Below are 26,337 nucleotides of genomic sequence, written 5' to 3' on the forward strand. Positions count from 1 at the left end.
CAACTCTACACTTCCTCTTTTCCCTAGGCATCTTATCTGATCACTACTCTCCTCTTACCAGCTTGAATTATTCCCATTATCTGCCTCCTCTGAACTGGAGGAAGTAACACAATGGGATGATGATTGGATACATGATCAATTCATGCCATCCAACCTTAACTGGTCCCTCACTACGGCAAGGCAATCCTATTATTCCTGTCTAACTGATTCCCTATCTCATTCTCTACAAAAGTTCTTCCAAGACTTCTCTCCTTAAGCCTTCCATGCCTTTCCATCTCCCCTCTCTCCACTGAGGACCTCACCTCTTTACTGAGAAAATTGAGAGCATTCACTCTCTTCTCTTTTCTCTAGTTTTCTGACAAGGAGGAGCATATCTCTTCATCAAGGCCAACCTCTCTCCATAAGCTTTTGATCTCAGCCACTCCTGTCTTGGCCAACAGATTGCAAACTCAATTAGGCCTATCCATCTATTCTAATATTCAACCTCTTATCTACTGCCCTCAAAAATGTCCAACTATTTCCCAATGCTCTAAATATATTTTATAGACCGTGCAATCCCCTTGAGCTACCATACCATATCTTTCCTACCTCTCTCACTCAAACTTGTAGGAAAAATTTTTTTCTACACTTTCTACTTCCTCTCATCTTACTTACTCTTCAACCTTCTGTAAAATGGCTTTCAACATCATCATCCAATTGAAATTACTCTCACCAAAGTTCTCAATGGTCAGATCAGATGGTCTTTCTCAGGCCTCATCCTTCTTGACCTATCTCTGCATTTGAAAATTCACATTTCTCTCCATCTGCTGGAGATTCTCTCTCCTCTGAGTTTTTCTGATACTACTTTCTCTTGGTTTTCCTGCATAATTAAATGTTTCTTTTCAATCTTATTGGAAAGTGCATCCATTCCATGCTCCATAACTGTGGTTATTCCCCAAAGAGACTGTCCTGAGCCTTCTATACTAGGGGTGGGGAACCTGAGGCCTTAAAGTCACATGTGGCCTTCTAAATCCTTAAGTGTGGCCTTTGGATGGAATCCAGATTTTATGGAACAAATTCTTTTTTTGTTTTGTATTTTTTGTTTTGATTTGTTCCATTAAATCTGGATTCTGTCAAAAGGTCAAAAGAGGGTCACATGTGGCTTTAAGGCTGCAGGTTCCCACCCTTGCTCTATACCTTCTCTTGGTGCCCTCCTCAGCTCTCACCTCTGCCCACAGATCAATAACCAGCCCCAGTCTCTCTCTTGCATCATTAATTAAATAGTGGACATTTCAAGGTGAATATTTTGGAGACAGTTTTTTTCAAAAAAACTTTAATTTTTTTCAATTATTTTTTTCTTCCTCCTACCCTTAATTGCAAGAAAATCTCATAGATACCTTAAATTCATTATACAGAAAACTGAACTCATAATCTTTTCTTCTATCCCCACGTCTCTGATAATTTGCCTATTTCTGTTGAAAGAACTGTTCTTCTTTCAGTAATTCTGATTCTTACCCTTAGTATTATCTCAGAATTCTTATTCTCTTTTATCTCAGAGATCTAATCATTTGCCATAGCCTGTTGTTTCTACCTCACCAACATCTCCTGCATCAATTCTCTTTCTTCACATTGCTACCAAGTGAGCTGAGGCCCTTGGCACCTCTAACCTAGATCACAGCAATGACCTCCGTGGGCTCTCTGCCTCAATTCACTTCCCAATCCAAACCATCTTATACACCACTGCCAACAGGTGTATCTCATATGTGATCATGTCACTCCTCATTCAATTTCCCTGTTGCCTTTTGAATAAAACATAACATTCACTGCTTACTTTTAAAGCCCTTATAGCCTGACCCCATCTGATATTTTTAGCCTGACTATATAATTCAGCCTTCTGCACTGTGCAATCCAGTCAACTTGACCTTCTCTTTATTTCTTATAAAAGACTCTTCATCTCCCACCTCTGTGATCTTGCACAGTCCCGAAATGCACTCCATGCTCACTTCTACCTAACACAATCCCTCTTTTACTTCAGGACTCAACATTAAGACCGCTTTCTCTACAAGGCCTTTGCTGATCCCACCTTCTAGTGCCTTCCTTCCCAAAGGAAGGCTGTTGTCATTTAGTTGTGTCCAACTTTTTGTGACACTATGTGGGGTTTTCTTGGCAAAGATACTAAAGTAGTTTGCCATCTCCTCCAGCTCATTTTAAAGATGAGGTAACTGAGGCAAACAAGGTTAAGTGACTCACAGTAAATATCTGAGGTCAGATTTGAACTAGGTCTTTCTGATTCCAGGGAAGCTAGGTGGTAAAGTGGATTGAGTCCTGGGTCTGGAGTCAGAAAGACTTATTTTTATTAGTTCAAATCTGGCCTCAGACACTTACTGGCTGTGTGACCTTGGGCAAGTCACTTAAACCTGTTTGCCTTAGTTTTCTCATCAGGCAAATGTGTTCATCCTTCGTTGCCAAAGAAGACTACTCCATCAGAGAAATAATGACATGACTTGCACTTGACTTTGTTTTTGAGTGAGGGAGGGCTGTGCAGGTCACCAGCCTCACTTCTCCTCCAGAGCCATCTGAATCCAGTGACCAGATATTCATCAGGATGACTAGAGATGGCCCAGGAGGAGGCAATTGGGGTTAAGTGACTTGTCCAAGGTCACACAGCTAGTGAGTATCAAGTGTCTGAGGTGAGATTTGAACTCAGGTCCTCCTGACTCCTGCACTGATGCTCTATCTGCTGCACCACCTAGCTGCTCCTCTCATCGGGAAAATGAGCTGCAGAAGGAAAATGGCAAACCACTCCGAAATCTATGCCAAGAAAATCCCAAATGGGGTCACCAAGAGTCAGACATGACTGAGAAACAACTGAACCACAACATTTATCTGTAGCTTTATTTTCAATGTACTCACACACACACACACACACACACACACACACATATATGTATATGCATATATATACATATTTCTCTTTCTTGATATAATATAAGCTCCTTGAAAACAAGAACTATTTCATCCTTTTGTCTCTAACACTTGGTATGGTCCCTGGGACATGGTTGGTACTTAGTAAAAGCTGGTTGATTGATTACTGACTAAATTAACTTCCAATATTTACTCTTTCACTAAGTTTTGCTGATTTTTCTCCTGAGGGGGTTGGTCTAAGGGTGGGAGAAAGACAGCTGGGGGAGATGAGTACAAGGAAAAGCAAGAACTCTTTCCTCCTGTGTTTTCTACAGGACAGGACAATCTGGAATTTCTCGTGACCTACAGATCATCACTTCCATCAGCGGATCCAGTAGGGAGGACTGGCCACCACACATTCTTCTTTTTGTATACATCCAACCTCATTAGGAAAGGCCCATCAAGTCCTAGCTCTTGCTCCATGAAGCTTTCCCTGTGACTACTTTAGGCCTTAATGATTTCTCATCTCTGAAAACCAATGGCCCTTAAGAATATAAGCCACGAACTTCAAGACTTTCCTCTGTAATACATTCACCACATTTCTGTCCAAGACCACTAGAGGGCACTCATGTGACAGCTGAAGGGGGTGATATCAATGGGAACCCAAGGAGGGGACAAAAACCAGAAATGGTCCTTGACCACTGAATCCCACTTCTGCATTCATTCAGGTTGGACCCAAGCCTAGATTCACGCTGGGAAAACGAGGTCTATTCTCTGAACTAATGCTCACGACATTCTTTCTCTGTTTACCTTGCATGAGCTATTGTACAGAATCATAGACTGAGGCCAGGATGAGACCATCTAGTCCTTCCCCTACATTTTAGCAGTATGGAAACTGGAGTAGAGCTGAATGAAGGGACTTGCCCAGCACATGGCTAGCAAGAAAGAAGCTGGACCTGAATCCAGGCATTGCAGAATTCATGTCCAGTGCTCTCTTTACTACATTATCTCGCTGCCTCAATCTAAATTCTATGTATCTTTCAAGGTGGAGAAAAGATCTTACACTTCCAAGCCCAGCACTTTATCCAGTGTATTATCTAGTTCCCTTGGGGCAGCTAGGTAGCACCATAGTGCACTAGTCAGGAAGACTCATCTTTCTGAGTTCAAATCCAGCCTCAGACTTTTACTGGCTGTGTGACCCTAGACAAGTCACTTATTCCTGTTTACCTCAGTTCCTCATCTGTAAAATGGGCTGGAGAAGGAAATGGCAAACCACTCCAGTATCTTTGCCAAAAAACAAAAAAACCTAAATGAGATCACAAAGAGTCAGACATGACGGCAAAACAAGTTTATGTCCCTTAAGGTCCTTCCTGATGCCACAGCAGTAGACCTCTCTCTTTCCACAATATTTCTCCGTGAGGTAGCTGTATGCTATTTTTTAATACCCGTGCCCAGTCTCTGTTAGCATAGGGATGAGGAAAACACAAGAGAGGCAGAGAAGTGAGGGGAACAGCTGAAGGGTTGTTGTTGTAATTCCAGGCTTTACATTTATTCCGATCAAATTTCATCTTATTAAATTTAGCCCACGGTTCTTGACCATCAAGACTTTTTCTGTTCCTTTTCCTTTCTCCCCAGTAGAAGGGCAGGACAGGAAGAGTCAGACTAGGCTGGGATGGCCTCTACTCATTGATTCTAGATTTTAGCCTTTTCTCCATTCTGAAGAGAGAGAGAAGCAACCTCCTGGGTCCTGCCATGCCAGGTTCTGCCATGCCCACTTCTACCAAGCTGAACATGACACCATTATTTTGTTCTTTGGTTAGGAAGGGAAACTCACTATCAAAACAGATCATAGGATTGTAGATGGGGAGTTGGAAGGGACATCAGAGGTCACATCATCAGAACCATTCACTTTACCCATGAGGAAATAGAAGTCAAGAGATTAAGGGATTTGCCCAAAGTCATACTAATGCTAAGTGTTCAAGGAGGGATTCATTTGAATAGCTTTTCACCTTGAGCTCCTAGTTCCATTTTTGGGGGGTCAAACAGAAAAAGTCTAGTCCTTTCCCCAAATATCATTCCTCCAAATACTTTAACACAGCACCTTACGCCCCAGAATGACAAAATTTTAGATAGGAAGAGATCTCAGTAGACATTTTGTCCAACCCATACACCAAAGGAATCCCCATTATAACGCACTCAAAGAATGGTTGGTCAGACATTCCTTGAAAATTTCCATGCATGGGGAAGTCATTACCTCCCAATGTAGACCATAGTACTTTTGGACAGCTCTAACTAATAGGACTTTTTCCCCCCACCCAACATGGAGCCTCAGATGGTCTCCTTGCAGTTTCTACCCACTGCTCCTGCTTCTTCCCTCAAGGTCCAACAGAACAAGCTCAGTCCTTCCCGACTCTTGGCATTTTCACTAGCTGGCCCCACTTCCTGGCACTCTCTCTCTCTCTCTCTCCCTCCTCCCTTCCCTGGCTTCCCTGAAGCCTCAGCTGAAGGTTCCCCTTCTGTAAGAAGCCTGGTTTAGTCCTCTTTGATCTTAATGCTCTGATGCTTTAATACTTAATACCCTGAGATGATCTCCAGCATATCCAGTATAAATCTTCTTTTTACCCAGGTGTTGGCAGATTGTTTCCCTTCAGCTCCTCGAGAGTGAGGACTGTTTTTGCCCTTGTTGTGTAGTCAACACTCAACACATTGCTGTTGTCATTCAGTCTCATCTCATTCTTCATGACCCCTGAGGACCACCGTACACCAATAGTGTCCATAGGGTTTTCTTGGCAAAGATACTGGAGTGGTTTGCCATTTCCTTCTCCAGTGAATTAAAGCAAATAGAGGTTAAGTGACTTGCCCAAGGTCACACAGCTAGTAAGTGTCTAAAGTCAAATTTGAACTAAGGACATCCTGACTCCAGGAACAATGTTCTATCTACTGAGTCACCAAGCTGCCTCCATGGCACATTAGTAGGCCCTTATTAAAGGCTTAATGACTGACTTCCTCCAAACAACAACCCCTCAGATCCTTAAAGACAACTCTCATGTCTCTGCTGAGCCCTCTTTCCCCAAGGATACCATACTCATTTCCTTGACCTAAACCTCAGACAACATGTACTCAAGACCTTTGCCCATCCAGTTTGGCCTCTTCTTTGATCAGCTCACTGGGTTTACATCTATCTGTCTTCCTCCTTTCTCTGTGGCACATATTTCCACGATTTAACTTTTCAGGTTCAGTAATTTAGGATTTTGAATTCTCCAGTTATAAAATTTTCAAATACTCTTTTTTGCCTCTCATTGGGCCTATAAAGAAGAAATGGAACCATAGAAAGAATGGGTCTAAAGTGCTCTGGGGAGTTGTGGACTTACCAAGTGTGCAGGGGATGGTGATCGTGTGTCCTTCACTGTAGTGCTTGATGGGACATCGATGAGGGGCCATTTCATCTGCAGGTACTGAATAAAAAACAATCAGGTTAGAGGGGAAAGATCATCAAAGAAACAGAAGCCATTGTTCAGGGAGAACACATTTCCTACCTGAGCCACTTGGAAGCTGAGGACACACTGGGCTAAACAGTCCAGATGCCAAATTATGAATGGCCTATAAAAATTAGTGAACACACTGGTCACCATTCTTCTGTCCTTGTTACCACCATTATCATCACGGCCATCGCCTTTGCACACCTTACTTTCATTCCAACTTGAATCACCCCCTATTACTTGATCTGATCTTCTACCTTTAAACATTTATCCAGACCCACAATAACTTCCTCTTATAAAAGACTGAGTGATGGACCTGGAGCCTGGAAGACCTGGGTTCAAATCCTTCTTCCAACGCTACAAGCTCTATGACCAAAGGTTAAATTCTTTAATCCCTCTGAGTCCCACTTTCCTCACCCATAAAATGGGGATATTAAAACTCCTAGTGGTTACTTTACAGGGTTGCTCTGTATAAACCTTTAAGCAAAGCATATATATCAGTAATCATTATTGATCTGCCATCTTATTCCACAAATCACATCTTTCCCATTTAGGGTCCCCTAAAATTCTCACTTTCTCATATACTAAACAGGAAATCAGAAGGCTCAGCTGTCAATTAATGAACTGTGTGTCCGATCATTTAGCCACCCCATGCCCAAGTTTCCTTATTTATGCAAGGGCAGTAGACCAGATGGATATGTAAGGATGTTTAATCTCTAAGATTCTATCATTTCAAAAGCTCTCATGGGAATTAAGGAGACCATGGTAGCCTGCTTACTTAATGTCTAAGTCCGATCAGCTTTAGGAGAAAGGAACACTTTTGGGGGTTGGGATAGTTGGGATGAAAGAGAGAGAGCTTGCTAGATTGGCACAAAGTACCCTGCCTCAAGCTGTGTGACTTTGGGTAAGTGACTTTCTCTCTGAGCCTTAGTTTTCTTACCTGTAAAATGGATCAGCTGGGCCCTCCCTACTACTCTATTTTTATTTTCTCCCCATCTCAATTTCTAGGAAGCTAGATGGCTCAGGGTACTGCGAATAAAGGTAGGAAGATTCATCTTCCTGAGCTCAAATCTGGCCTCAGACACTTACTAGTTGTGTGACCCTGGACAAGTCACTAACTCCTATTTGCCTCAGTTTCCTCATCTGTGAAAGGACCTAGAGAAGGCAATGGCAAAACACTCCAGTGTGTTTGCCCAAAAAAACCCTAAATGGGGTCACAGAGAGTTGGAAACAATTGAAATGACTAAACAACATCTCATTTCCCATTTTTTCTCCTCTCAACTGCTCTCTTTTCTCCCACACTCAGAGCTGATGATTTAGTCTCCTACTTCACCGAGGATAATAAAAATAATGAACAGCTACTATTTACATAACACTTTAAAATTTGATCCTCGCAACAATCCTGTGAGGTAGGAGCAACCGGTGTGTCAGTTTTATAGCTAAGTAAAAACTGAGGTTAAGTGATAGAATAAAAATTGTGGGGAGTTGATATTTAAGACAGGAAGACATTGAGAGTAATTGCACAGTCACTTTTGAGGAATTCAAGTCAATTTCCCTGGGTGGACTGTATTTTTGCATCCTGAAAGAGCTGGCAGAAGTGATTTCTGAGTCACCCTCATGATCTTTGAAAGGACACGGGGAACAGGAGAAATGTCACAAGATCACAGAAGGGCAAAGGACTTGGTTTTCAGAAAAGGGAAGAGAAGAGAGCTTGCAAAAGATAGGTTGGTCTTTGATTCCTGGGAAATGGATCTAGAATGGTCTAGACTGGGTCTAGAATGGGTCATTGAACCAATGGATGGTGAACATGTGGGGGAAAAAAAGCCTGCCCAGATATACTTTATGAATTCGATTCGTCCTGTTGTTACTTATGACTTTGTTATAGCCTCTATTATGAAGCACAATCTCCAGAGGGCAGGGACCATCATGGTAAGGTCAAAGACTGCTCTAAATTTGTGAGTTTGAATGTCAAGGTGTTTGTTAGTCCTGCACCCCACCCTCATCCCATTCTCTACGTGACATGGGTTAGTTGATTCATTCCACTGGCCTTGATTTTTTCATCCAGAAAACAGCCAGAGGGCTGGCTGCGACATGTGGTGTGCTAGAAAGGGCACTTGATTTGGGGTCAGAAGACTTTCCTGCTTAATACCTAAATGATCAAACCATTCCCTTTCTGCAGATCTGTTTGGCCATCTATAACGTGATGACTTGGAAGATTCATTCCAGCCGCAAATCTATGATTTGACTGTCATCTGAGACCCAAGGTCTCCTAAAATGGTAAGTTTCTCTCTTTCACTCATTATACCTACCTGGAATTGATCCAGGAAAATCTCTGAATATACTCAGGGTATATGCAGGTTCATGCCTATGTTTCTCCAAATAGGGGTAACGGGATCCCCAAGTTTTGAAAAAGCAATTTAGTTATCAAATATACAATAGAACAGATATTTCATACTTAGAAAATACGTAAGATAACAAAGAACTCAATATCCCAACTACAGATATAGAAACACCTATAGTAGCCAACAGTGAAAATGAACTTGGAAATGAACTTGGAACTTTTGGCACTTCAGTGAGTTTTCTTTTTCCATAGTACTATATAATCCCCCCAAGAATTTCACTACCAACCTGTGGCTTAGCCAACAAGCAATCTCTTTCCAATATTCCCATATCCTTCAATCAAAGAAGTTTTTTCTTTCCAATCAATAAATCTTTATTAAGAATCTACTACGTGCCAGGCACTGTGTTAAATATTGGGGATATAAAAAGAGGCAAAAGATAGTTACTGCCATCAAGGAACTTACCATCGAATGGAGGTGCTTAGAATCTAATGGAACATGGGAACTTTTCATTTGAGATTCCCTACGAGGCACCCAAATGCCTTTGGCTAGAAGGCTGCTTGTAAATTCAAAATTTCACCTATTCAGTGCAGGAGTTGTATTATATAGCATTGCATATACGAGTTACCCTTGAAGGCCAAGTTGGTACATACAGGTAGTATGCCTTGGTCATTGGTTCTACAGGAAATCAATCAGTGTGGTGGTTGCTATCACTTTCTTGGGGCTGGAAATGTCCACCCTTGGGAGTTTTCCTCTCTGGTTCAACGTCAGCATACGTCTATCTTTGCCATGTGCTTCTGCTAACAAGTCACCATCAGTTATTTCTCTAGGGTAAGGTGTGAGAGGAAACCACATGGAAATATGCTTCCCATCTCTAGAATTCAGGTCTGCTCTGCTGTTCAGTCTTCTGAAGAGTAGAAATCCAAAGAAGAGAGGGAGTGAGATGGTCTGGTTGCTTGACTAGCTGCTTGAACAAGTCGGCCTTCCAGAGTCACAATCAGCCAGCCATCTTGGAGGCTGGCCCAGTGTCTGAAGGTGAGTCTGTAAGGAGCCATTGTACATGCCTACACTTCATGGGGAAGGCAAAGGATCATAGATTTGCAGATGGAACCCAGGAGGCATCTAGTCCTAAAAAAGAATCCTTGTTAAAGTATATCCAAAAAATGGTTATCCACTTGAGGACCTCCAATGAACGGGAGCCCAGCACCTCCCAAAGGGTTCCAGTCCCCTTTGGATAGCTTTATTGTTAAGAAGCTTTTCCTGACACAAAACCTAAACCATCTATCACTCCCAGCTCTGCCTTCTGAGACCAAATAGCAATTTAATTCCTCCTTCTCATAACAGGCACTCGAATACACAAAGATATCATGTCCCCTCTACATCTTCTCTCTTCCAAGCTCAACATCCCCAGTTCCTTCACTGACTTTCACATGACAGCAACTCCAGGATTATTGACCTGTCATCTGGTCACTCTTCAACTTATCTGTATAAATGTGATTTATGTATTTATCACTTAATAATCTTATACAGCCTACCTGAGTGAAGGCTCTGTGAGGACAGGGGTGATAATGATGATGCATCAATATCACAGCTAGCATTTATACAGCATCTACTATATACCAGAGAGGGCAGTGTATACAGAATGCCAGTTTTAGAGTCAGGAAAACTCATCTTCCTGAGTTCAAATTTCGCCTCAGTTACTTAATAGCTGTGGGACCCTGGGCAAGTCACTTAACTTTGTTTGCCTCAGTTTCCTCATCTATAAAATAAGCTGAGAAGGAAATGGAAAACCACTCCACTGTCTCTGCCAAGAAAACCCCAAAGGAGTCACAAAGAGTTGGATCCAACTGAACAGCAAGCACGTTACAAATCTTATCTCATTTGATTCTCCTACAACTGTGGCAAGTAGGTGCTATTATTAACGTTATTTCATAACTGAGGAAACTGAAGCAAACAGAGGTTAAGTGACTTGCCAAGGATCACACAGCTAGTGTCTGAGTCCAGATCTAGTTAGTCTTTACCCTCAGAAATCACAACTTAATGAAACCACCCCTTTCCCACAATGTCCACTCTGTATAAAACAAGGATTTGAGAGTCAGCGTGGCATACTGGAGAGAGTACTGGACCCAAGAGTCAGGAAGATGAGATCAGATCCTACTATAGACACTAGTTATTACGACCATGGTGAAGTCCCTTTATCCCAGTGAGGTTCAATTTGTCACCTTTAAAATGAGAATAATGATCCCTGCAGTATTATCTACCTCACAGGGTTGGTGTGAGAAGCCAATGAGGCAACATAAAATAAAGCTATTTGGGAACTTTAAAAGTGCTATGCAAATACCAGCCATTATTAATATTAACGATCCATTTTTGTATTGTCTCTGTCTCATAGGGCTGTTGCAAGGGGAGAAATCTACAAACTGTAAAGTGCCATTGGGAGCTGAGGAATCCATCTTACCAAGCTCTCTACAGTGAGCTCTTCCTGCCAACTGTGAGAACTGCTTGGAAAACAATACCACCAGGGTGTTGGAGGGCTGGGGGAGGGGCGGTTAATTTGCTTCCAAGTGATTTAGATTAACCCTGGTGTTAAGGCTCACATATGGAGAGGATAGGAGGGGCTCCCCTTTCAAATCAATTTGTGCCTGTGTTTTGCACCCAGACACCATGGTCCCTGTACAATGCAGGCGCCTATCCTGGGAGTTTGGAGAGCAAAACCTCATGACATCACCACTTCTTAGGTTCCCATATCAAGAGCTGAAAAGGAACCTTAGTGGTCACCAAGGGCACCTCATTTCATTTTGCAGATGAGGAAACTGAGGCACAGGGGTTTGAAGTGACTTGAATACTCATGGATAGGATTTGAACCCAGGTCCTCTGACTCTAGACCCAGTGTTCTTTCTGCTATACCACACTGCTGTTCTTTCCTCAGAAAGTCCCTACCCCATTTAAAGCAATGGATTCTTTAAAACCCAATTGCTAGTCCGGGGGTGCCCCCTTGTTTTTGCCCCCCCCCCAGCTCTCTGGGGCTCCCTATCTCCATGTAAATTGCCAGATAGATTGGCTGCCCTTTGGCTCTTGGTCCTTTCACTCAGGCTCTCAGATGAAGGGTGAGATTCTTCTCTGGGACAGCTCAGAACCCCATCCTGTGGGATGGCAGCCCTGTGGGATGGCAGCCGGGGAGAATGTGCAGCCGATTAACTGCAGCTGTGCCCTGGAATTTCCCCAACATACAAATCTTCGTGATGTAAAACAGCTGGGAGGAAATCCCAGCATGCCCTGGATCGAGGCAGAGCTGCCAATAAGCTCAGGAGATTAACCCTCTGACTTCCAGAAGTTAGAAGTTTCCTCTATCCCTCCCAGCAAGGCCTTTCTCCTTCTCACACAAGGCTCCTCTTGCTGTGAGAGAGACGGGGGACCTTGGGTGGGAGGGTCAGCAGATGGGCTAGGCGGGAGAAATTCCCACACTCCCCATGCTCACGTGAGGACCCTTTCAGGAACACAGCTCAAGCCAGAAGCAGGGAAACTAAGTCTCAAGTTACAGAGTCAACAGCAGTTCCTCCAAGAGATACACATTCCAGCCAGAATCAAGGAAAACACTAGTCTGAAGGAAGGTAACGCACCCTGACTAGGTCCCAGGTGAGACAGCTCCATTGAACAGAAGGGCTCCCCACAAGACAATGAGCTCCAGCACAGTAGAGAGAACGCAGACAGGAAGTGGAGGCAAGGGAGCCTTGCCACCATCTGGGTTCTACTCTTTTGTGCCTTACTCTCCTCACCTGTCAAATGCTGGATTTGATCTTGGAGGTACATTTGGGCTATAAATCCTACTTGATACGTTCTTGTCTGGACCCATGATTTTATTGGTGTGGAACCTTTTCCCACCAACACGAGTGGGCAATGCCAATGGAATGGAGAACCCATGAAGTATCTAGATTCATAAGAGTTGAATTTAAAAATGTGCCTATCTTCTCACTACCATGTTACATTGGGCCTCAGTTTCCTTATCTGTAGAATGAGAGGCTTAGATTTAAAGCCCTTTCTAGCTTTAACTCTAAAATCTCTATGATCTCCTACTTAGGGGTACTGAGTGGAGAAGTGATTTGCTGAAGGACACCCAGTTTGTTTGTTACAAATAGGATTTGAACCAGTGGGGTTGCTGAAAGAGTGTTGGATTTGGAGTGCAGGGAGGGACCTGGGTTCAGACCTTAGTTTTGTCACCTACTGCTTGGATGACTAGAAGCAAACCAGTCATTTCATTTCTCTGGGCCTCACTTTCCTCATCTGTAAAATCGGAATAACGACTACTCTGAGGATCAAATGAGATGTTTGTAAAGCATTTTGCAAACTTCCACGTGCTACATAAATGTTAGCTATAATTCTAATTAGATTGTTATTAATTAATAGTAGTCGTAATCATCTCTAGCTACTCTGTCCTTCTATGGGATATACAACATAAGGCAGACCGTGGCTGCTCTGAAGGATGCTACCAGGCCAGGGATCCTGTTACGCTGCTTCTTCCCAAGCCTATCTAATCCGATGCCTCTGGGTCTGTCTGCTCCAGGACCCACAGAACTTTGTGAGCCAGGGCAGGGGAATGGGCACCCCAGCTCTTTTGACCTCTTATGGTAGACTCGGACCGCTGGGGCGCAGAGACAGGGATCCTTTTGAAAGAGGAGCAAGACTTTCTTTTCTTTCAGCAGAGGAACAAAACTACCCTGCTTGTGTCCCCTTCTTTCTCCTCTGGGTATTAAAAAAAAATGTTTTACTGATGTTCCTTTTCGGGGAGATGCTCTCTGGCTTCCCACTCCTCACAACAGATGCCTTGCCTTACAAAATGATGCCACTCAAGAACCTACCAACCCATGGGCAACATCTGGGAATCAGGCACCCGTAGATCCTCCCTGGAGAAGGGCTGTCTGACCAGATCGGCCAGCACCTCCCCACTGAATATCCGAGGGGCCAAGAGACTGCTGAACAACAAAGCCAGCTCCCTGCCATGTACTGCTTATTAACTGTGGAGATAATCAACCAGAGACGGTGACATTGCTGAGAGGAAAACAAAAATGACTATTCTTGTCCCTGGCGAAAAAGGTCATTTTAGAACACTTAGAGCATCTTCTCCAGCGATTGATTACCAAGACCCAGAATGGGGGCAGCAGCACCCAGAGCAGAGATGTACAGCCTGAAGGGAACTCAAAGGCCTTTACCAAAAGGGAAACCAAGGCCCACGGAGGCTAAATGAGGGAAAGTCACCCAAAGAAGCGTTGAGGACAAAACACCCACTGTGGTCAGAGGACCTAAGTTAAAATGGGTGACCAAGGGTGCATCACTTACTAGTTGTTTACCTGATGCATATATTCACACATACCCATGTAAGCTCCTGCTGGGCAGGGGCTACTTATGAGTTTGTATTTCTCTTTCATGTGCTTTGCCTATGCCTTGAATACAACAGGCAATTAATAGTCACTCAGTAAACATCTATTAAGTACCTACTATGTGCCTACTGTGGTTGAACTGGTTTAGATTGGCTCTCACACCTCTGGTTAAGGAATCACCTTTGCTGCTTCATGCTTCCGGTTTGCTCTACACCCTCATGAGGCTCAGTATGGTCAGATTTAAAATGAGGGAGGGGGGCGTTGTACTCCACAGCCTCTGAGATCCCTTCCATTTCTGCCTCTATGATTTTATAAAAACTGCTTGATAGAAAAAAAAAAACAAGACAGATTAGCCAAGAGACCAAGGTGGGCCACATCCCATAGTAGAGAGAGGCTTGTACTTGGAGTCAGAAAGAATGAAATCAGAATACTGCCTCAGATAATGTCTAGCTATGAGACTCTGGATAAGTCACTTCACTAGCCTGAGGGATGGTTTGTTCATCCATAAAATGGGAATAACATTCCTTACAGCATCCACCTTGACATTGTTGCCAGGGTGAATGGAGAGAATATACGTCCAAAACTTTGAAAACCTTCAAATGCTTCATGAAAATAAACTATTACTCTTACCCTGTGTTATTTTTGCCAATGAGGAAGTGATGGCTTTGCCCCAGTTACTCAACAGAGAATAGAAAAGTCATCTTTGTTCATCTTTGTGACTATTTGTCAGGGATGATGGGATATCTCCCATCTGGCTTCTTTTCTCTACTCACCTGGCCATCATCTTGGTCCAGGACCTCCTCACCACTCCCCTGTTCTATCATCTCCTTATAGGTCTCCAGCTAGGTAGACAGCAGGTGACACCACAGTGCACAGAGCACTGAGCCTGGAGTCAGGAAGACTCATCTTCATGAGTTCAAATCTGGCCTCAGATACTTCCTAACTGGATGACCCTGGGCAAGTTACTTCACCTTGTTTGCATCAATTTCCTCATCTGTAAAATGAGCTGGAGAAGGAAATGGCAAACAACTTCAAAATCTCTGCCAAGAAAAACCCCAAATAGGGGCATGAAGAGTTGGACACAAATGAAATATCCGAACAAGAAGAACAAGGCCTCCATGTCTCCAGTCTCTCCTTCCCGTTGCTGCCAAAGTGACTTCCCTCTGAAGTACTCATTGGATTTCGCACCCCTTCTCAAAAGCTTTCAAGGCTCAGGCAGCAGCAGGCTTTTCTGAACCCCTAACTGCTGGTTTCCATCCTAACTGCCCTCAATTTATTTTGTGTAGATTATATACTCTTTGTACTTATTGTCTGTGCTGATAAAATGTAAGCATGGCAACAGAAGGGATAGTTGCAATTTTTGGTCTTTATCCCAAGCAACTAGTTCGGTTCCTGGCATTTACTAGGCACATAGTCAGTGCTTGGAGATTGATAGATTGGTTGCATCTAGGATAAAATACAAACTTCACTGTTTGACTTTTAAAGCCCCTTCTCAATCTGGCTCCAACCTATCTTTTCAGACTTAGTGAACACTAATCTCCTTTACACACTCCAAATTCCAGCCAAATTGGCCCTCCTTCTTTCTCTTTCTCACGGGACATTCCATCTTCCATCTTCAGGTCTGTGCCCAGTATGTCCTCCCATGTCTCTCCCTTCTCATCTCCTCCTGTTCCTGTCACTGGAATCGCCAGTCACTTTGATCTTTGCCCTGCCACTGGACCTCGGTGACTCTGGAGAAGATAGTGAGGCTGGCGGGACTTTGCAGAGCTCTGCCTCACTTAAATCCATTCCATGCGCAAGTCATGACATCACTCATGAACTCAGAACAACAAGGATCCCTAGCTTCCTTCCAGGCTTAGCCCAAGTTCCAGCTCCTACAAGATAGGTCTCTTCCAATCTCCTCAGGTGCTAGGACAGTTTTCAAATCACTTTGCATCTACTTTATATAAATTCTATGTTGAATTATCCGTGAACATATTCCCCCCCCCCCCCAAAATGTGAAAAGAATATTAGCCCTCTGAGGGCAGGATGTTTTTCATTTTTGGTTTTGTTAATATCAGCTTCTGGTTTGGAAGAATGAATGAATAGAGTTGCACTTGGAAGGAACTGCAGCACAGAACTGACTTGCCTGAGATCCTAGGCCATGAGGTAAGTAGCACAAGATGTTTCTTTAGGTCCAGTTGGGCCTCTCTGAGGTTCTAGGGAAGCAGATCTACAGCCCATGACCCCTTTCACCCCAACCAAAGTGGAGAGGATAGGTAAACTTGTATGTAGGAGAAAATTAGCTAGGATCAGATTTCTCTTTAATGATTCAGCCAAAGTTGATTTTTGGTATGGTTTTTGCCTTAAACTACCTAGGTTTCTCCGGTTGTATAGACAGTCAAGAAACATATCACATTCTACCCCATTCATCCTCAGCAGAAGATCTACATGCTCTGTTCCAGCCAAATTGGGACTTACTGTTCCCCAAACTTGGCATTCCATCTCTGACCTTGGTGCCTTGGCATCACCCCCCCCCCCATGCCTGGAATGCATTACATTCTCATGCGTGCCTCTTAGAAATCCAGAGCTCACCTCCTGCGGGAAGTCTTGTCTGAATCCCCCCTAGTTTTACCTCCTCAGCAAGTTCTTACGGAGATATTGATCTCTCTTTGTTTGTTTCATGGGTTGTAAAACTGTTTAAATGATCCCAAGCTTCCCATGAAAAGGAAAGACTCATATTTTTAATAACAACATTCCACTGCTGTGTTGGCATTAGGACAGTGAGACTTTGTATACAACAAGCACAGAATAAATGAGGCTATCACACAGAGGGCAGTTGTGAACTGCAACATTTAACCCATGAGAAACTTTCAAGAAAATTGACATGCTATCCAGAAACTGAATGAGACAAAAAAGAAGATGGGCCGGGCACTCGCTAAGGGGGAGGGGATGATAGGTGGATACTGGTACCCTCAAGGTGGCGTCAGAAATTGAGGAAGGCTACCAGCATGGTGGGGTGGACTCTTTGTGATGATCAGCAGCTGCTGCCCTGCCTAGTTTCAACTCCAAAGAATAGGTTATCCCTCTCAGGTTAAGCTCATCACCTCAAAAACTCAAGCCTTGATTGACACCACCTGCTTCAGCCTCTTCTCCTCTTTGATTGGAGGGTAGACTGCCAAGCTCCTCCCAATGTCCTTCTTTATAAAGAGGAAAAACTGGCATCTCAGCTCTTTCCACTTTGTGACTCCTATCCTGCCTGGTTTCAACTCCATGGAAAAAGATGGCTCTTGTTCTAGGTACTCCCTGGTTTCCTTTCCCCCCTATCCTCATTCCCTTCCCTGAATCCTTTTGTATATTGTCTCTCCCATTAGATTATAAATGCCTTGAGGGCAGGGACTGTCTTTTTAAACAATATTATTATTAACTGTATCCCTATTACTGAGTAGAATGCCTGGCACATAGTATTGGCTTAAGAAGTGTTTATTGGATTGGATTTATTTGATCTGTACAAGACTAGTACAGGATGGGTGGCAATCTACATTATGGGAAGGCAATTCTAAAATATGATCACTATCTATTTACCTGTTATATATTCTCCTCTCCCTCTCCCTCCCTCTCTCTTTCCCTCTCCCTCTCTCCCCCTCCCTCCCTCCCTCCCTCTCTCCCTCTCTCTCTCCCTCCCTCTCTCTCCCCCTTCCTCTCTCTCTCCCCCTTCCTCTCTCTCTCCCCCTCCCTCTCTCCTTCCCCCTTGCTCCCAAAGAATTTAAACTTCTTGTGGGCAGGGGCTATCTATGAGTTTATATTTCTATTCCCTGTGCTTTGCATAGTGCCTTGAATATACTACAAGCACTTAATGGTCATCCAGTCACTAAACATTTATTAAGTACCTACTATGCACCTCCAACAGTCAGGCTGGCTAAGAATGGCTCTCACTTCTCTAGTTAAGGAGTCTCCCTTGCTGTTCATGTTTCAGATTTGTTCTGGGTCCAGATTTTAGCTGCCCATCTGGATACACTGCATTTGGAAAAGAGTCCTGTCCCAGCTCTTGTGTTTCACTTAATGGACTCGTTCAACACCTCCATGAACGTCCAAGGCTCATTAAGCTCAGCCTGCATCTAGAAGAGTGAAGATTCCAGAAAACAATCCAGGGAAAAGTCACTATTCTGACCCAACCCAACCTGCAAATTTGATGTCCTTGAAAATTTGAAAATTCTTGGCTTATGACATTAAAACAAGACCTGAATAGAAGCTCTAAAACATAAGGCACATTGTTATGTAAAGGGTTCTAGGTTTGGATTCAGAAGACATGCCACCTTTCCTACCTATTAGTGTGTGATTCTGGCCAAGACACCAGACCTCTTTGAAACTCCTGTTTCTGCTTCCAGACAATGGACTGACTCATCGTACCTGGCTGGTCCACCTCACGGGCATATGAAAGTACTCTGAACAGCTATGACAGACTCTCAGAATAAGGCATAACTACCTATTATTACTGGGCCTTGACTTTAAATTATTTGTGAAAAAATCATCATGGGAAATTATTATAATTGCTGCACATTAAAGATGTGAGGACATATGACAGATATCATTTGCTGCTTCTATTTGTAAGTTTCCTCTTACTGATTTTTGATGAATGAAAGAATGAATATGGATTTATTAAGTGCTTACTATGTGTAAAACAATGGGGACACATACAAAAGATGGACCCTTTATTCCTTTTACTAACAAGGAGAACAACACATATAGATATAGGACAAGGGAGAGGTAGGCATCCATGGATTGTTTCAAGGGGCCCATGAATCTGGATGGGAATATGATTGGTATCTTCTATAATCCAATATATTTTAATTTTTTGCATTTAAAAATATTATTCTGAGAAGAGACTACTTGCTGGTAGCAGACACTATGCTGGTGTGATGTTGATACAAAGACAAAAATGAAATGTCCCTTCCCTCAAAAAGCTGACATTCAGTTAGTTCTGGTATGATGATAAAGGTCAAACTCATTGGAATCAGGCATATAAGGACTCTACAATCCGGCCTCAAGGAAGGTTAATGGAAAGATCCCTAAATGCCATGTCAAAGACCTGGGCTCAAATCCTTGTTCTGCCACAGTGCATGTATAAACTTCTATATCACTTAACACCTTCATGCCTCAGTTTCCTCCTCTGTAAAATGTGTTGGTCTAGATGGCCTCTATGGTTCTTTTCTGGGGGGGAACTCTGCCAATTATTTACATTTCTGAATCCTCCATCTCAGTTAAATTGGTTTACTCACTGTCTCATAAACATATCTTGCTTCTTTGTAGCTCCATGGTTTGGCTCATACTGTTTTCCTCCACCATGGACTACCCTACCCTTATTCATTGCCTGTCTATCCTTTGAGATTTGAGCTTAATGCTCTATTTCCTGTGAAATCTCCGAGCCAACCAAGGAGCTCCAATAACATTTTTGATATGTATTATACTTCTGCCACATAAACATTTAATGCTTTGTACAATTTCTTGTACCTAATAGAACGGAAGCTTAATGAGGGTAGGGAACGTTTCATTTTTGCCTTCCTATTCTTGATGTCTAGGTCATGTCTTCTTGATTCTTGAGTTCAACACTCTTTCAACAACAACACCTGGTAGCCAGTAAGACTTGCTAGTAAACAGGTACTTTTCAGAGGTTGCACAACACATAGCACAGTCAGGTTCACAGTACAGCCTGAGATTCTCTCTCAAATAGTTCTCCTTCCTGCAAGGCAGTTGTGAGGCCCCTGAATAATACAAAACAACCCCTACTAATTTCTCTTTTTTCAGATGACCATGTTCTGCAAGATGTGAAAAGGTCAGAAAAGTCCACTAGGATACAGGCAATATTTCAGCTGTAAGAAGATTATAAAAATGAGCTATCAGAAGAAGCAGAAATGACTTATAAGGATGGTTCAGAAAATGAGCCCTGTTAGATATGTGGGTAGTAAATTTTTTTCAAGGAGTTTCTTTTTCCTTTCTCCCTTATGCTCCTTTTCTAAAAAGGAGTGCTTTATCTTCTGGATGATATAAAGGACACCAAGACTAGTAAACATAATGATTTTCCCTGTTTTGTTTTTTTTTTTATACATGCAAGATTCACTTGCAGTTAGTTCACTGACTGTCCAGTCAGCAGATCAAAAAAAGTTTCTGTCTCAGGATCAGATATCTAACCTGCTTGATGACTTCTAGGATTGTGGACCCGACTGATGAATTTGAGACTTTCATTCATCCAATGAATATTTATAGGGTCATGGGACTGATAACTAGATGGGGCTTTAGAGATCAAATCTAACACCATCATTTGATGGATGAGAAAAATGAGACCAGAGAAGTGAAGGGAAAATAGGTCAAGATGGCACTGCTAAGTCAGCAGCAGAGGTGATGTTGATGCCTAAGAAGCCTCACTGTAAAGCCAGCCTTCTTTTGACTATTCCACATGAGGTTTCCTGAGTGTCTACTGTACACAAGTTCTATGTTAGGGTCTGTGAAAGATCATAAAGACTTACAAAATATTGGTCCCTCAAGGAATTTACAATCTAACTCTTAAATGCTCAATTCAATGGCCTTTCTCACTCAGTAGTCTCATTTGTAGGTTTTGACACCATTGACCATATTTTCCTTCTGGATACTCTCCCACTCAATTTCAGGGAAATTGCTCTTTGTTGGATCTCCTTCTACCAGTCTTAATATATTTTTTTGAGTCTCTTTTGCTAGCTCATTACTCATTGGTTACTCGTTGGGTGGGTATGTCCCATTGCTCTATCTTAGATACTCGTTCCTATTTTCTCTATTGGGGATATCATTTGCTTCTGTGAGTTCATTTATAATCTTTGGAGATAACAATAAAATTATCTTTTCCAGCTCTAATCTTTCTCGAGAAATCCAAATCTTCAACTGACTGTGATAGCATCAGTTGGACATTCTATTGACATCTTAAATTCAATATCAGTTTAATGGAAATTGTCCATTCTGTCAGACTTCCATGTTTAATGCATTGTCACATCACGTCTTTCTGCTTTTCTTGATTTTTTGTGACCAAAAGTTAATTATAGTTACTTATAATTAATAACCTCTTATTTACTAGTTGAGTCCTATTCTACAATACCTCTCCCATCTGCTTCTTTCTTTCCTCTAAATGCCCATCAACCCAGTTAAAGACTCCACAACCACTTGCTTACCTAGACTATTTTATAGTCACCCAACTGGTCCCTTGACTTCCATAGTCTTTCCTTTCTACAACCTATTCTCTACATGGGAACCAACAACATCTCACTAAAACACAAGTGACATACTTCTGATCTCCAAACTTTCAATGGCTCTGGCTCCCTATGATCTACAATATAAAATATAAATTCTCTAGCACATAATTCAAGGTGCTTTACAATCTAGCTCCAATCCACCAATTCGGCCTCATTTCATGCATTCTACATTCCAGCCAAATTGACTATTAGCTGTTCCATGAACATGATTTGATGCTTCACTTCCTGCCTTCTTGGGCTCACAAAAAACATCTTCCCCTGCTAAGACTGCACCCTTTTCTCATCACTGCCTGTCACCATCCTGATCTTCCTAGAAAGCTCAATTTGGAAATCCCCATTGTAGCCACTTTTGGGATCTCTGTAGTTGTTAGTGCTTTCTGACTTCCTAAATTATCTTGGATTTACTCATCTACATGCATTTTGTATCCCTTTATATAGCACTTTAAGGTTGGCAAAGTGCTATGCAAATATTTCATTTGATCTTCCCAACAATCCTGGGAGGGAGATATTGTTATTTCCCCTCTTACACAAATGAGGAAACTGAGGTTGCCAAAGGATAGGTAACTTGCTCATTATTGTACAACTAGTGAGTGTATTACTCAAGATTTGAATTCAGGTCTTGCTGTCTCCAAGGCCAGATCTACCCACTGTCCTACCTAGGGGCTTCTACCTGAAGAGTAGGATGTAGTTCCTTCTCCTTAAGGTGAGAGACTAATTTGTTTCCCCTCAGAGCTACTGTGCCTTGAATATAATAAGTGCTCAATCAATCAAACCAACCAGCTAAGAAGCAAGAGGAAGGGGCAAGTAGTCCTAGTTCTGACATTTGAGTCGGGAGGCATAGAAATGACTGAGAAGGTCAAGCACCAGACCTTCAGTCAGTCATTTATTAAACAGTTCCAAATGCCAGACACTCTGCTCAGGATGACTGGAGATGGCCCTGGATTCTTAAAGGCATATACAACTCCTGCTCTTCAAGAGGCTCACATTCTACTGTTGGAGGAAAGATGTAAATACTTCGGGGTATATATAATATATAGAGAGCAGAAGGAAGACTGGAGTGGATGAAGAAAAGGGATGAAAGAACTAGAAGCAACCAGGAGCATCAGGAAAAGTCTTCTGCATAAGGGAAATTTGAGCTGAGCCTTGAGATAGAAGTAAGGGGGCAGAACATTCCAGGCATGGTGGCAATCAGGGGCAAAGATATGGAGGGAGGAGATGGTGATTTCTGGGCAAAGAACTGCAAGTAAGTCAGGCCAGCTAGATTACAGGATAGATGGAGGGGAGTAAGGTATAAGAAGGCTGGTGACAGCGATAAAAAACCAAGAGTTCTTGACCTCAAGAAGGTTATACACTATATGTGGGAGAAATAAATATCTCTCTTTCTCTCTCTCTCCCCCACCCCCCAAGAAAGACAAATTGATTTTGTTTTTTAATATAATTAACTTATTTTTAGTTTTCAACTTTCACTTCCAATAGATTTTGAGTTTTAAATTTTCTCCCCTTCTTCTCCCTCCTCCCTAAGACAGTATGCAATCTGATATAGGTTCATTCATATTAAACATATTTTCACATTGGTCATGATGTAAAGAAAAATTAGAACTAATGGGAGGAACCATGAAGAAGAAGAAATAAAAGAAAAGGAGAGCAATAGTGTGCTTCCATCTACATTCAGACTCCAAAGTTCTTTCTCTGAATGTTCATAGCATTTTTGGTAGTGTACTTTCTAGGGATGTACACACAGATAATGAGGCTGATACACCCATTGCCAGAGCTAACTCAGTGTTTGGGAGTCTGAAGGAAAGCATGGGAGGGAAGAGGTATTAGACTGACTACCAAACTGAAGGTCTACAGAGCCATTGCGCTGACCTTGTTGTTATAAGCCCGTGAAACCTGGACAGTCTACCAGTGCCATGCCAGGAAACTGAATTGCTTCCATTTGAATTGTCCTAAGAAGATTCTGAAGATTACCTGAAGTCTTTGCTTGAGCTGAACTGCCAAGTATTCAAACTATGCTTCAGAGAGCGCAACTCTGATGGGCTGGCCAATTTCGAATGCAAAATGTGTGCTTGTCAGCAATACTATTTTATGGAGAACTCACATGGGGCAAGCGTTCACATGTTGGTCATGTGAAGAAGAAGCAATTCAAGGGCACTCTCAAGGTCTCACTTAAGAACTTTGGAATTGATTGTATGACATAGGATACACTGGCACAGGACCGCTCAGCATGGTGTGCCCACATCAGAGAAGGTGCTGTGCTCTGTGAGCAAAGCAGAATTGAAACAGCACAAAGGAAACATAGGATGTGAAAATTTAGAGTATCCACCCCAAATGTTCCCATGGACTATTTGTCCCCGACCTGTGGTAGAGCATTCCAAGCTCATACGGGTCTGATCAGCCATAGTTGGATACGCATGGAAACTTGACTCTAGTATAGAGATGTCATTTTGGTCCTCTTTCAGAAGGAAGGACAACAACCAACCATTTTCCATTGTGAGTCTTTTGGTTGTCTTAGATTCTTGCATTGCTGAGAAGAGCTAAGTCTATCAAAGTCAATCATCGCACATTGTGGCTGTTACTGAGTACAGTGTTCCCCTGGTTCTCCTCATTTCACTGGTTTTTCTGACCCTGCCTGCTCATCCTTTCTTATAGCACAGTAGTATTCCATTACATTCATATATCACTTGTTCAGCTGTTCCAATTGATGGACATCCCCACAATTTCCAATTCTTTGCCAGCACAAAAAGAGCTGCTATAAACACTTTTTATACAGATAGGTTCTCCCCCCCCCCCCCCCCTTTTTTCTGAAAGTCTTTGGGATATAAACCTAGCAGTGGTATTGCTGGCTCAAAGGTATGCACATTTTTATAGCCCTTTGGCCATAGCTCCAAATTGTTCTCCAGACCGTTTGGATGAGTTCACAACCCCACCAACAACAAATTAGTATTCCAGCTTCCCACATCTTCTCCAACATTTATCATTTTTCTGTTTTGTCACGTTAGCCAATCTGATAGGTGTGATGTGGCACTTTAGACTTGTTTTGATTCCCATTTCTCTAATCAACAGTGATTAAGAGCATTTTTTCATATGACTATAGATAGCTTTAATTTCACAAATTGATTTTGTGAGGAAGGCACTAGCAATTGGGGGGGCTCAGGAATGAATTTTGAGCTGAGCTCTTAAGGAAACTAGGGACCACAAGCGACAGATACTCTTAATAAATGTTTGTTGAACTCAATAGTATGTAAGCTTCCGGGGAACGGGAAGATAGTTTCCTTTTTTTTTCTCTCCTGTATCCCAGTACCCAGCACTTAGCCTGGAACATGACTTGTGCTTAATACTTTTCCATTTAATTGCACAGATTATAAGGTTCTAAAGGTTTAGTTTGCTATTTTTTTAAATAAACAAAATTATTAACAAATTGTAAACAATTGTTGAATGGACACAATCTTTTGGCCATTCCAGACCCCCTTCACTGAATCACTTACTGGTCTTGTCTAGGTCTCAACCTGTCCCTCCAGTGAGAAAGTAAACTTCTGTGAGAACACAGACCCTGTGTCAAATATTTCTTACATGCCCCATTGTACCCAACAAAAGAAAGGCAGTAGAAAGTCCTTACTGAACTGAGTTAAAATAGTAATGAAGAAGTTTCTATGGCTAGATACCCCCAAATTCAAGTAATCTATTAGACTTATTGAAGACTAGATGTCTGGCTTCCGCCATTTTGTGTTTAACTCCTGGGGCTGGAATGGTCTATTCTTTGCTGGAATGAATATCCAAATAATGTCAAATAGGGCCCAAGGCATGCCTATGCCTCCAAGAAGACAACCTGGTTTGTGTTGGTGACTCATCCACCTCCTCCTCTTTTCCTGATTTGGGAGCCAAGCTAATTAATGGAGCTGTGGTAAAGGTATCGTGCTGGGCTAACTAACCCTCAATGTAAGGGAATGACAGGAGCTAACAGAGCTTTCCTTCAGGCTCCAGCACATTCTTTAATTAATTAGGAGTGATTATCACACTGCATAATGCTGTCTGATCTTGTATGCAGTGTTCTTGCCTCTAGGTTATCTTTTCATTCAATAACGTCATATTCCATAACATGAGTTCAACCAAGACTATTCAGTGGGGCTGTCCTTGAGAATGGCTCTGGAGATAGAAAGCCAAGTATAGAGAAGGGCCCAGACAAGCCAGGGCTAGAAATGTTATAGTGAAAGTGGGAGTGGTATGCCTCACTTGTGATTCTGTTTGGGGTCCAGAGAAAAAATTAATATTTACGTTTAGTTGAGGGCTCAGCCACTTGGTGAGATGGATTAATCAATTGAATTCACATGCTTTTACGCCAGCTCATACTGGCCTGACAGCTGATTGTTCAAATTTCAGTGGGAGTATTTACACCTTGGAAATTAGCTAACATTACAAATCAGGACTTGACTTATTGTTTTGTTAACTGTCTAGACTTCATAAAATGACAGAAAAAATGTTCATAATAGAGATTAAAGTAAAAAAGTATGTTGTGAATACATTTTCCCCTCTAGAGAGGCAGTGGTTAAACATTTACAATCCTATCCCTGCCAGGTATTGTGATAGATTTTGGTGGCACAAGGACAAAAATAATACAGTCCATGCCCTCAAGGAGCTTATATTCTAACTGGAGAAACAACATATACACATATACTTGGGTAGAGAATAAATAGAAGGTAATGGAGAGTTGAATTAGCTATACTAGCAGCTTTAGTGATTAACAATTTCCTCATTTAGGGGGTGGTGTCTTATTTGAGCTTTGAAGGACACTAGGAATTCCACGAGGCAGATAGAAGAGATCTGCCCTTTATTCCAGGCATGGAGGGGGTCAACCTGTGCACAGGCACAGAGAGATTGCAGATAGACTATCATGAGATCTGTCTGTGTTCGTCCTTTGTTTTTGAAGAAGACCATGACATCAGAGAAATGATGACATGATTTGCATTTGACTTTGTTTTGAGGGAGGGCTGTGCAAGGTCACCAGCCT

The 26,337-nt window shown here is 42.3% G+C and overlaps 1 protein-coding gene and 1 long non-coding RNA gene across 3 annotated transcripts in view; one reads left to right on the top strand and one right to left on the bottom strand.

Annotated features, from left to right (window-relative positions):
• Positions 1-26,337, bottom strand: part of TCF7L1 (transcription factor 7 like 1) — a 224,833-nt gene that overhangs the window by 27,829 nt on the left and 170,667 nt on the right. For both annotated transcript variants that reach the window (XM_072637485.1, XM_072637492.1), the window contains exon 4: positions 6,255-6,338. In XM_072637485.1, the coding sequence (XP_072493586.1) occupies positions 6,255-6,338 (84 nt within the window). The remainder of the gene's footprint in view (positions 1-6,254; positions 6,339-26,337) is intronic.
• Positions 11,954-18,641, top strand: LOC140522311 (uncharacterized). Its single transcript, XR_011973277.1, has 4 exons — positions 11,954-12,337; positions 16,137-16,224; positions 17,230-17,354; positions 18,032-18,641. It is a non-coding gene; the product is annotated as an uncharacterized lncRNA (long non-coding RNA).

Source organism: Notamacropus eugenii, chromosome 1 (genome assembly GCF_028372415.1).
Source record: "Notamacropus eugenii isolate mMacEug1 chromosome 1, mMacEug1.pri_v2, whole genome shotgun sequence".
Classification (NCBI taxonomy): Eukaryota; Metazoa; Chordata; class Mammalia; order Diprotodontia; family Macropodidae; genus Notamacropus; species Notamacropus eugenii.